Source organism: Bos javanicus, chromosome 1 (assembly GCF_032452875.1).
Source record: "Bos javanicus breed banteng chromosome 1, ARS-OSU_banteng_1.0, whole genome shotgun sequence".
NCBI classification, from domain to species: Eukaryota; Metazoa; Chordata; class Mammalia; order Artiodactyla; family Bovidae; genus Bos; species Bos javanicus.
The window spans coordinates 2281892-2294737 of NC_083868.1; the positions used below are offsets into that span (position 1 = coordinate 2281892).

General features: G+C 42.6%; 1 protein-coding gene across 7 annotated transcripts in view; it reads right to left on the minus strand.

Moving 5' to 3' along the window:
• SON (SON DNA and RNA binding protein) overlaps window positions 1–12846 on the minus strand; it is a 31096-nt gene that overhangs the window by 13821 nt on the left and 4429 nt on the right. For 5 of the 7 annotated variants that reach the window (XR_009735304.1, XR_009735218.1, XM_061407878.1 and 2 more), the window contains exons 3-6: window positions 6240–12143; window positions 4790–4950; window positions 2744–2890; window positions 2362–2550 (exon numbers count right to left, since the gene is read on the minus strand). Coding sequence is in view for 5 of the 7 variants with exons in the window: in XM_061407878.1 (XP_061263862.1) it covers window positions 2362–2550; window positions 2744–2890; window positions 4790–4950; window positions 6240–12143 (6401 nt within the window). In the remaining 2 variants the exon portion in view is untranslated. Of the gene's footprint in view, window positions 1–1444; window positions 2262–2361; window positions 2551–2743; window positions 2891–3029; window positions 4562–4789; window positions 4951–6239; window positions 12144–12846 lie in introns of those variants that run through there. The other 2 variants (XM_061410045.1, XM_061410824.1) reach the window with 2 other exon arrangements.

Sequence of the window (12846 nt, forward strand, 5' to 3'; positions counted from 1 at the left end):
TAACTAGAACTAAACATTTCATACAGTGAACACTTCCTTTAGATGTTCAATATTACTTCTAGGTAAAAGTACACAGACCTAAAAACAAAAGCAAACTGCTGTCCCTTCCTAAAATTTGGGGATTGTTTTACTTGAAATTAAAGTTAGCACATATTTTTTAGTCTAACTGTCTAAGAAACTAGCTTAGAGTTCTGATAGCAATAGCTGTATATAATATCCCCCACAGGAGAAATCTGCTTCATGAACAGAACTTTTGTCTCCTGCTTTAATAAAAGGCTCCTTTTACTTATTTTATAAAATCTTAATACCCACCTACTCCCCTCTCCCAGATGTCTTTGGAGTTAATTCCCCCAACTTTCATTCAAATTTGACAACCACTATTGATGACAGACAACGTAAGGCACCACAGTTTCAGTGTTAAGACTGAAAACGGCTAAATACGGTAATATATATACACACGCACACATTTATATATACTCTTAATCAATAAGAACCGTAATCACCAGGATTCACTAAGCATCTTCCCCATGTTCCACTGAAGTTAAATAGTTATAGTCACTTATCTTCCCAGGAAAATCTTTTGGAATTATGCAATATTTATAGGGCTTTACCACGTTGGAAAATTTTTTTCACATAAATGTCTCGTTTTTTTCTAACTCTGTTAAATGCTTAATGTTTAAGAAATTACTAAAAGCATGTGTATTAGAATTTCTAAGTCAGTCAGTTCAGCCCTCTTACCATGGTTTATACTCAGCTATTACTAGATTCAAGTCAGTTATAAATGTCAGTTAACCTTTCCCTCTTGAGATGTGCAGTAAGTAGCCTGATTTGCGAATCAGCAACTGAACTACTCAACTGGCTTCACTAAAAATTGTCCAAATAAGCTGTCTCTCCTTCACTGGTGATGGCATACCTTGCTTCAGTTGTTGAACCTCATGTAAGTATCAACAGTGACTGTAAGTTGCACTGGCTAATTATGTCCAGTGTCATTGCACAGACTGTGCTCTATTCCAAATGCCACAGGTCAAAAACAAAACAAAAAAAAAAAACAATGTCTCTTGTGAAGAGCTCAGGGGAAAAAAATACTACCAAAGTTTCTGATTTGGGTTCTGTTCACTTTTAACTTTATAAACAGAATTTGTTTATTTGTATTATCAGAGGTGTTTATTGGATGATGATGATATGGTCAATAAGGGGAACCTGTAGGTGAAGAGTACAGGTCTCTCTGGATCCACATATCCCAAAATGGCAAGGATAGGAACTGGGGAAGAATCCCTACACTGTACGGGCATCAGATATCTAGTCTAGTCCTTGGACAAAATGTCTGGGTTTTGGAAACCAAGGGCAAGAGGTGATGACTAGTCTATTGTATCATTTAAAACTCCCACCCCCCTAGTAAGTCTCCACCCTCCCAGATCCCCCAAGCGTGATTTTGCACAACAAGTTAAATAAAAGTAAACTGTTTATTAAAAGATACAGCAAAGGTACAGATACAGAGATACATACAAAGATACAGATATATATATATATATTTACATATATATACAGTCTCGCTGTTTTCATGTGCACTATATTTAGCAGCACATTATTTAATCAGGCGGCATTTTAATGGGGCTGTTTTGACACTTGGCATTATTACTGCGTCATTTTGACAAGATACAACTATAGCCTCCTGGAAATTTCAAGGTGTGAATTCCACTTCTCCAACTTTTAATAGTAGCAAAAAGGGGAAGGAGAAGGGAAATGAAGTACCAAGGCTGAGCATTAGGTTAAACACAAGAATTCAAAAGGGCCAAGGTAGCACACAGAAGGGGAAAATGATTAAAATTAAAGGCTATCTGACAAACAACCCAGAGAAATATAGTAAGAAACCATTATTTAAAGGGCAACAGGCTATGTATCCGAGATGCTCACATCAGCCTACAGGGACCTTTTCCAATCCAGTTCTTGTGTTGAACCTGAGGATCTGCCTCTCTCTGCTCAAATCCCTCCACCCAATAAATTTGCTACCACCAAAATCTAGAGCTATAGAGCCTTGAAGCAAAACGGGAAGCTAAATAGTTGTACCTTGGGCTACCTTCCCACAAGTGCAAGGAGGGCCCAATGTTGGGTAGGGACGTGATAACACTGTTCTCTGCAATTCGATGCTTTTCACTTTGTGGCTTGGTTCCACAAAGTGAATTGCATCGAGTTACTGTCAAATGAGAAGCTGCGGGTTGTTTCATCTGTCGTCTAACCCGGCCCTGCCGTTTAACCCGGCCCTAAGAAGAGTGAAACAGAATCCAAATCAGATATAAAATAACAATAAAATGCAGGTTCAGGTATATAAAAAGAAAAATACATAATAGTCCTCTTACTTACCTCAGAGGGCAAATTGCTGCTGAAAACATTATCATCATCTTTGTTTTCTTCACCGTTTTTCTCTACAGGGACCCACTCTCCATAAACACTATCTGCTTCTTTTTTCCGATGTTGCGATCCAGATGATACAGGGAATTCTTTTGTTAATGTTACCTGGCTTTTTGGTGGAGTTGGCTTTGCTGCAGCAATCTAAAAACATAATGTTTTTCTTAATTCAAGAATGTTTTTCTTAATTCAAAATTCAATAGATTTTCAACATAATCGGAAAATGACTATTTCTCACAGTATTTAACCTAAATTCAAAACTAAATATTATTTCAGTTTTACTTAAATAGTTCTACAAGTTGTGCTGTTTTACCAGTTCAAAAACATTAATACTCACATTCAGATTGAAAAAAATGGGTTTGGGTTCACTGAGTTTAAAGGGATGATGATAAAAAGGAGGTTCTTCTTCCTCTTCATCCGAAACATGCGGCTTATTCACTATTACATCATCATCTTCTTTACTCTGTGCAATCTGTTTGCATTTCTTAAAAAGTAAAAACAAACAAAAGATAAATCTTACACTTTATGCAGAATAACACATAATTTCTTAAATTCAAAACCACATAAAATTTATAGCTGGGTAACTTAGCTCACTACTTATTTAAACACACTCTAGCTGGTCAGTCAGTTAACAACATTTATTGAGCACCTACTATGTGCAGAGCACTGTACTGGGCACTGTCCAGGGAATACAAAAAAATAAAAGACATGGTCCCTGCTCTCAAGGAGCTTACAATCTAGTTCAAAAGACGGAATACATACACATGAGATAATTGAGGAACGCTTTTACAGAGCAACACAGTTTAACAAGTGCAAACTGATATAATACAAACTGAGTACATAAGTGCTCAAAGAACAAAAGCTTAAGAGAGAACAGAATCAGGCAGAATCTGATAATCAAGGAATATTCCTTGAAAGTTCTAAGCCAGATTTTCATAGTTAAGAAAAAGGATTAGCAGGGAAAGGAAAAGAAAGTCACTCTATAGTCAGGTAGTGGTAAAGAGGTGAGAAAAAACTTATTAAAAGGGATAAGAGGGCTGAAGATGAGGCTAAAATATATAGGGAATCACTAAGTGTTCATAAGGTTTTGGATAAGGAGCTTGGATTTGATAAGCAAGCAATAGAAGTCTTCACTAGGTCCTTAAACATAAAAAAAAAAAAAAAAAAGTTGTAATTCATATTGTAATAAATCTAAGGAAAGAGATTAAGAAACTATGCAATCCCCAAATGTATGGCTAAACAAAATTTGAAACACTTGCAACTGGGCTAGATAATAGCATGTCTTTCCATAAATGTTTTATAGGTTGAGTGTCTAAAGGAACAGAACTCAAGGATGGAATATAAGGCATGATGGAGAGGGTGCAATGATGAGGTCTGACACATAAAGCAAAGTCAATTCCTCCTTGAGAAGCAAAGGAACAGACTCCCATTACCTGGCTTTATAAAAAGGTCAGAGTAAATTTGGGTGGACTTGTCTCTATACAAGCAGTAGAATTTGTCATATCCCTTATCAATTGAAAATATTTTAATCAGATAAAAAGCTCATTTAGCCAAAAACACAGAGTATACCAAGCTTGTAATCAAGGGGAACAGAATATATTGACAGTGGCAGGCTGGCATAAGGCTAGCCAATAACAAGTTTCAATATCTGAAACAGTGTGGTATTTCTGGATCCTAGCAGCAATATTTCAGCGTCCTCCAAAAAAAAAAAAAAAAAACCAAACAAATTTTAATAAAACAAAGCCATAAGACAAAAAAAAAAGCCTCAATTGAAAAGATCAAATTCTTAAAAACAAAAATAATTGTGTTTAAAATATATATGTTACTGCCAAAACCCGAACCGCAGGAAGAACTGATAATGGCCGGCCATTATCACCAATGGCTGGTACCAAACAGCCAAAACCCGAAATGTTGATGCGAAAGAAGTTCCTTTCAGGCAATGGCCAGCTATTCTCATTAATTTCCAAGCTCCGGTGGCAAAAGATCATTTCTGAAGATTGTCTGTGTCTTTGCGTATATGCAGTACACTCGTGGCGATCAGTGAACGCGTCGTGAATGGAAACGAAACTGTAGGCGAGCTTCTGCGTGTTGCTCACTCAACACCTCCTCCATTCAAACGAACCGTCCCACTCCTCAGTCAGTTTGGCTTCTAAAACTGGAAAGCAAAAGTAATGGGAAGTAACTTAGCTAGCGGAGCTTAGCCATCCCGGATAATGGCCTGCTAAACAGAGCTTCTGCCGCTGCCACGTCTGTATTTCGGGTTTTGGCCACTTGGTGCCAGCCATTATCAGTTCAGCCCACAATTCAGGTTTTTGGCACGCTCCAGAGTCAACATCACTGGAGTAATCCATTTAAGAATGAAAACAAATTCTGTCTAGCTTACCTCAGTTAGTTCTTCTATAGTAGCTCCTCCTGACTTTTTAGCAACTTTCTCTTCTATTGTAGGTGGGGGTGCAGGCTTTAGGTTTGGTGGTAAAGGAACACCAGCCTTAGCACACATGGCAGCTGCATTAGCTTTGGCTATTTCAAGTAACTGAGCCTTATCTGCAAGAGGAAAAATACAAAAAGCAGTTTTCCTGAAAGGCTATACATTTTATATTATCTAATGTTTTACATGCTAAAAAAATTAAAGGCATCAATTTTCTGCCCAAACTTACAGCTGTGATGAAATCATTCTTTGGCTCAAAGATTTAAAGAAATAAAGAAAATGCCCCCTATTTAAGTGAATTAAGTCCGTATTTAGCTTCCCACTCAAACACTATACAAAACAGCTAAACTACACAACTACAATAATCACCCTGCTATACATGCTAACTCCCACACCTGCCAAAGCCTACTTTATTTTCCAAAACTATGGTGCCCCTTAAATTACTCTCCTTCTAAATCTCTTAATAACATTCTAAATCACTCTTTGAGCCCAATTTCAAAACTGCCACCATTTCAAAGTAACAAGTCTTAAGTCAGAATTTAACATTCCTCTCCATTGTGCTCCCGAAATACCTAATCTGTACCAGTATTTACAGCAATCATCACATTCTGCTCTTAGGCAGTTTCACTACTTGGTAAAACAGACATACATGCATTTTATCTGTGTCTCTTGTACTAGCTGGTAATCTTTATGTTTTTAATAAAAAAAGCACTCAAAAACCATCTGTTAAACTGAATCATTCTCCCCTAAGGTTCTGTCTAGGACTTTTTCTTTAGACTAGTCTGACCTGGAAATGTCCAATCTACTGGGATAATGACAAATTATCCATTAACAGTAGTCATACATTATCCATCAAATTTTAGTCACCTCTGCTCACTTAAAAAAGCAGGAGATATTAGAACACTTCATTTTGTAAAAGACAGACAGACTGAAATCACTAACTCCCCACATGCAAAATTCCCTACTCACTTACATTACCCATTATACCCATTAGAATTATCCTCACAAACATTTAACAGTTCTATATGCCATTTTAAGACATGTAACTATTTAAAAAAGAAATGTCTGATTTCAGGCTTATTTGCAAGAACCTATGTTGGAATAATTACAGTAACAACACTTAATTGAACTTCTACTTGCCATTTTTAGTTATGGTATATGGTTCAAGCAGAAAGAAAACATTAAAGTATGGAAATACTTTGGTTCTAATATACTCCAAAGCTAATCTTTTAAAGCTAATTATAAATGTACTTATTCCCACATTTTCTAAACAGAAGCTAATTACAAAAACTTATAGAAATATTTATCCTCAAAAACCAATAATCCCCAATATGTCATTAAACTCACAGAAAAAAATTCAGATTCAAATCATTCTTTAATACCATTAAATATTTAAATGACTCACTCAAATCTGTGAGACGTTTAGGTGATCTGCCTCTTTCTGAAGACCTGGATCGTTTGCGACGGATTGGAGACCTGCTAAACCTTCTTCTCAAGGGTGTTCGTGATCGCCGTAATCTGACTGGTGATATACTGAAGCTTCGTCTTCTTACCACAGATCTTGATCTTCTCCGACGGCTCGGGGTCCGGCTCCGTCGACTCGGGGTCCGGCTCCGTCTGCTAGGGGTGCGGCTCCTTCGGCTTGGGGTGCGGCTCCTTCGGCTTGGGGTGCGGCTCCTTCGGCTTGGGGTGCGGCTCCGTCGGCTAGGGGAAATGCTAAAGCTCCTTCTCCCCCCGGATCTGGATCTTCTCCTACGACTCGGAGTATGACTCCGGCTCCGACGACTTGGGGTGCGACTTCGAGCTCTACCTGTTTTCCGGTTATCCCTGGAGCTTGATCTTTTTCTTTTTCTTTCCCTGGACTTGGATCTGTGCTTTGGAGATCTTTTGCGCTTCTCTTTTGATACAGATCGCCTTCCCCTGGACTTTGATCTTGACCTGCTGCTCCTCCTCCTGCGTCTTGATCGTGACCGCGAACGTGTTTGAGAGCGATGAGACTTGGACTTAGATGATCTCTTCCTTGCCCTAGAACGAGATTCACTGGTGCGTTTTCGAGATTTGTGTTCAGAAGACTTGGAACGTTTACTTCTCGACCTTAACGAAGAGTCTCTTTTCTTCTCTTTCTCGCCTTTGTCACGGTTCTTATTTTTCTTGCTTTTTTCATGTGTGTCCTTAACCTTTACAAAAATTTCATAATCATCTTTTTCCTCTGAAGACGACTCTGAAGCTCTTTCTGGTATACTAATTACAACTGGACTGGCAGCAGATTTATCCCGTTCCACCTCACTCGGAAGTAAAGGTCCTTCAATACCAGCTCTAAGGTTTGTAAGACGTTCCATGTCTTTAGGAAGTAATGGTCTCACTAAATCAGCTTCATTAATATCATCAATGCTGGCAGGAAATCCTGAATCAGACAATATCTCTTTAGTAGTGAGAGATACTTCTTTATCTTCTCCACTACTTTCTTTAGGACTGATAGCAGCTGCTAACATCTGGTCACTCTCCTGTACAGGTAATGATCCTTCTGCATCCTTGTTGATAAAATTATTAGATAAATCAGGATGAATGTCTTTAGCAGGCAAAGGTCCCTCTATGTCAGCTTCACTGCCACCACTGGGACTGGTGGAAATTACCATGTCATGTTCAGTATCTTGAGTAGTTAAAGATACTTCACCATCATATTTACTAACTGAACTGAGAGCAGATGCTGTGCCAAATTCAAGATCCTTACCAGTTCCCACTGCTTCAGATTCAAGGACAAGGGGACCAACAGAAGACAGAGTTCCTCCTAGCTCAGTTTCACTAACACTAGGACAGGTATCCAATACTGTGCATTGTTTAGTCTCACTGGTAGGCAAAACTGCCTCTTCACCCATTTCACCAATAGCACCAGTGCTGGCAGCAGACACTGTGCTACATTCCATCTCTTGAGCAATTAAGTGATTATTTATGTTAAGGTCTGTACTTATACAATTTTCAGTTTCATTAGAGCCACTCTTCAGGAGTCCTTCAGCACGTGGCTCTTCCTCTGAATGCATGGCTATCTCCTGCAGGCCAATCTCTGAAGCAATACTTTGATCACCAGATAGTAAATTCATTCCTTTTATAACACTAGATTCTAATATTACTGCTGTAGACTCTACAACTGTCTCAGCTGGTATTACTTGAGTTTGCTCTGAGACAGTGACAGGAGGCTCTGAAATTGTCACAGTGGACTCTTGGACACAACTAGATGGTTCTGAAACAATCACATTAGGTTGAAGGATGGACACCACTGGTTCCAGAATAGGCACAGTAGGCTCCAGGGTAGAGACAACTGGCACAGCAACAGTAACATGCTCTGGCTCAGACAAGGCCAGGGGCTCTGGTACAGCCTCAGCTGGTGGGTCCAGGACAGCCACAGCTGGAGGGTCCTGGACAGCTGCAGCTGGAGGGTCTAGGACAGCCTCAGCCTGTGGCTCTGGGACAGCCACGGTTGATGTCTCTGAAACAATCCCAGCTGGGTGCTCTGGAACAGCCATGGCTGGCAGATCTACAGTGCTCTGTGATGGCTCTGCAATAGGTACTGCTGGCTCCAGCAGAGACATAGATACCTCTGAGGCAGTCTGTCCTGAAGCCCTCATGGAATCATAAGTTTCTGCTGTCTCTGACATAATAGAAGGCTCTGATGTTAACACAGTTGGTTCAGCTGATGTTGTGGGAGTTTCAGACACCATGTAAGTCACTGGTCTCTCTGCAACCATTTCATGCTCTTCTGCTCCAGCAGCAGACTCTACAGGTGTTGACATAACTGAAGACTCTGGCTCTAGCTGTGGTTCTGGAACAGTCACGTCAGCCTCTGATGCTAACACTGAAGGCTCCGATGCTGACACTGAATAATTAGCAGTCACTGCCAAAGGCTCCGCAATCTCACTTTGACTCACAGGAGGTTCAGGCAGCGATACAGACTCTTCAGGAGGTAATGCTGGCACCTCAGCAGACCATGTATTTTCAGCTGTTAATGCTGACTGCTCAGCGGCTAACACTGGACCCTCTGGTGGTTCCTCAGGAGGCAATGGTGGTGTCATTGGTGGCTCTTCAGGTGGCAATGGTGGCATTGTTGGAGGCTCTTCAGGAGGCAAAGGTGGCACCATATATGCCTCCGTGTATGTATCAGTATAAGAATCGGTGTAAGAATCAGCTGCCATAGACATCATTGAACGATCAGCAGTATAAGATGACATCATAGATCGGTCAGCTGCAGAGTACGATGACATCATAGACCGGTCAGCAGCAGAGTACGATGACATCATAGACCGGTCAGCACCCATGGACATCATAGATCGGTCAGCCATTGGGGACATCATGGAGCGCTCGTAGGCTGACATCATAGAGCGTTCATAAGCTGACATCATAGAGCGCTCAGCCATAGGGGACATCATAGAGCGCTCATAGGCTGACATCATAGAGCGCTCGTAGGCGGACATCATAGAACGCTCAGCCATAGGGGACATCATAGACCGCTCATAAGACATCATAGAGCGTTCATAAGATGACATCATGGAACGTTCTGCAGCATAGGACATCATCATAGAACGTCTAGATGCTAACATCAGGGGTCTAGGTGCTAACCTATATGGCCTGGGAGCTATTCTATAGGACCTGGGTGCTATCCTATAGGGTCTAGGTGACATCCTATAGGGATCAGGAGTTAGTCTGTAGGGATCATGGCCTAATCTATAGGGGTCCTGCCCTAACCTGTAGGCATCATGACCTAGCCTGTAAGGGTCATGACCTAACCTATACGGATCCTGAGCTAATCTGTAAGGATCCTGAGCTAACCTGTAGGGATCAGGAGATTTTGAACCCAACATAGCAGAATCTTGGGTACTAGATGCTAACATCTGGGCATCCATGGTACCAGACGCTAACATCTGAGCATCCATGGAGCCAGAAGCTAACATCTGAGAGTCCATAGTGCCAGATGCTAACATCTGGGAGTCCATAGAGCTAGTGGCTAACATCTGGGAGTCCATGGTGCTGGTTGCTAACATCTGGGAGTCCATGGAGCTGGTTGCTAACATCTGGGAGTCCATGGAGCTGGTTGCTAACATCTGGGAGTCCATGGAGCTGGTTGCTAACATCTGGGAGTCCATGGAGCTGGTTGCTAACATCTGGGAGTCCATGGAGCTGGTTGCTAGCATCTGAGAGTCCATGGAGCTGGTTGCTAACATCTGAGAGTCCATGGAGCTGGTTGCTAACATCTGGGAGTCCATGGAGCTGGTTGCTAACATCTGGGAGTCCATGGTGCTAGAGGCTAACATCTGGGAGTCCATAGTGTTGGATGCTAGCATTTGAGAGTCCATGGTGTTGGACGCTAGCATTTGGGAGTCCATGGTGTTGGATGCTAACATATGGGTCTCCATGGTGTTAGAAGCTAACATATGGGATTCTTGGGCCATCAAGGGATCCACTCCTACTGTTACAGAAGTCTCCCCCACTAATGTAGTAGGCAGCTCCTGTGCTACCGTATTATAGGATTCCAGCGCTGTCGTCGAGGGCACCTCCAGGGACTGCGACACGGTCATCGTTGACAGCTCCGTTGTCACCACAGACTGAACAGAGATCTCCAGCGCCACAGTTGCCACAGGCTGCCCAGGCAACTCTGGCGCCCCAGGTTGCCCTGGCAACTCCAGCACCCCTGTTGCCAAAGGCTGCCCCAGAAGCTCCAGTGCTCCAGCTGCCCCAGACTGCCCCGAGAACTCCAGTGCCCCAGCTGCCATGAGCTGCCCAGGCAACTCCAGTGCCCCAGTTGCCACAGGCTGCCCCGACAACTCCAGTGCCCTAGTTGCCGAAGGCAGCCCTGGCAACTCTGGCACCCCAGTCACCGAAGGCTGCCCTGACAACTCCAGCGCTGTCGTTGCCACCGGCTGTCCCGGCAACTCCAGCACCATTGCCGCCTCAGGCTGCCCCAGCAACCCTGTTGCCGTTGTCACCTCAGGCTGCCCAGGATGTTCCACCGCTGTCATCCCCACAGGCTGCTCCAATTCTGTCGTCGTCACAGGTTGTTCGGTCAACTCCATTGCTACTGTTACCACAGGCTGCCCTGGCAACTCTACTGCTGTTGTCACTGCAGGCAGCCCTGGCAACTCCTGTGCCATCACAGGTGGCTCTGGTACCTCCTGTGGTGGCTCCAACCCCATGGATGGTGCTGGAAGCCCTGACAATTCCTGTGACAACTGTGGCACTGATGTCACAGAGGGCCCCGCCAACTCGGGCACTGCTGTCGCAGGGGGCCCTAGCAACTCAGGCACTGGGGTAGAAAGGGGCCCTGGCAACTCTGGCGCCGGGGTAGCAGAGGGCCCAGGTAACTCCAGCACTGGAGTCACAGGGGGCCCCTGCAACTCCGGCATGGAGGTCGCAGGTGGCCCCGGCAACTCCATCACTGAGGCCACCGACGACTCCTGCAGCTCCAACGCTGTGGTCTTGGGCAGCTCCAGCATCTCCTGCGGTCGTGTCATGGATGAATCTGCAATCTCTGACGGTCCTTCTACAGGCTGCTCTGGCAATCTTAGCACTTCAGTTGCTGACGACTCTGGAAAATCCATTGCTGTTGACGTGCTTGGCTCAGGGTGCACCTCAGTAGGTGTCTCTGATGACACAAGAGTTTCTGATAGCTCTAGCACTTTTGCTACTGGAGGCTCTAGCAACATGATCTTTGATGGCTCTGGAGGTGTGCTCTCCAAAGATTTCTGCACAGATTTCATCTGACACTCCACTGACACTGTTACCACTGGCTCAGATGACTTTAGCACTACTGTTGTTGTAGGCACTGGTGCTGTTGCAAAGGAATCCAGAATCTTTGTTGTGGATGGTTCCAGCATTACTGCCACAGACTGCTCTGACGGCATTGAGACTACTGACGTAGATGCAACTGACAGTTCTGTATGTTTTGTAGCTGGCGTCAAAGTTTCTAAGATGTGTGGCTCTGAGACCTCCATCGAAACTACAGGAGGTTCAAGCACAACTGCAGGAGATTCACTGGTATCATACAGGCCAAATGCTCTTACAGAATGCTCCAGTGCCATCTCTGAAGGTTCAGAATCAAACTTCAAAAAGGAATCCGACTCTATGTTCCCATCATGATGTGATTTCGGCTTTGACTCGGATTCTTCTGACTGTCTTTTATACTTTTTCTCCTTTTCTTTCTTCTTTTTCTTCTTTTTATTTTTGTGCTTTTTATGCTTCTTCGACTTTTTGGTAGGAATTTCATCAGTAGGATCTGTTTGGACAGACACACATCTACTTTTTCTGGATGCCTCCTTCAAGTCTAAAATTAAAGAAAATTAATTATGTCAAATATTCCCCAAGATAGATTTAGATAAATCATATAAACAATACCTTACATTCCATGTTAAAGATACCATAAGACATTTCCTGTTAAATAATTTTCCATAAACCAGCTATATGAAGACTGGCACCTTTGCAACACTTCTACAACTAAAGCCAGGGTTAAAAATAAGTTCTTAATTTATTATAAAAGTTCTTAGAATTACATTAATATGTATTTTTCCTAAGTTCATCTAAAACAATTATTTTCTCCAGCTCTCAATATACAACTTTTAAACTACACTTACATATAAACATCTTTCATATTATTAACTATCAGAATTCCTAAAAATACATATACTGAATAATTTTTGTGACTATTTCATAACTCCTATTTACTCATTCAAGAAGCAATGTGGCACTGGCTTTAGAACAGACTGTCTGCTTTTGCATACTGAATCAATGCACCACTCAATTGCTGACACTGTCTTTCAGAGGCAGAGGACAAACTGAGTTAAAACATGCAAAGAACACTGAATAACGCGTGGCATCAAGTAAACTCTCAGCAAATGCTGCTGCTGCTGCTGCTAAATCGCTTCAGTCGTGTCCGACTCTGTGCGACCCCACAGACAGCAGCCCACCAGGCTCCCCCGTCCCTGGGATTCTCCAGGCAAGAACACTGGAGTGGGTTGCCATTTCCTTCT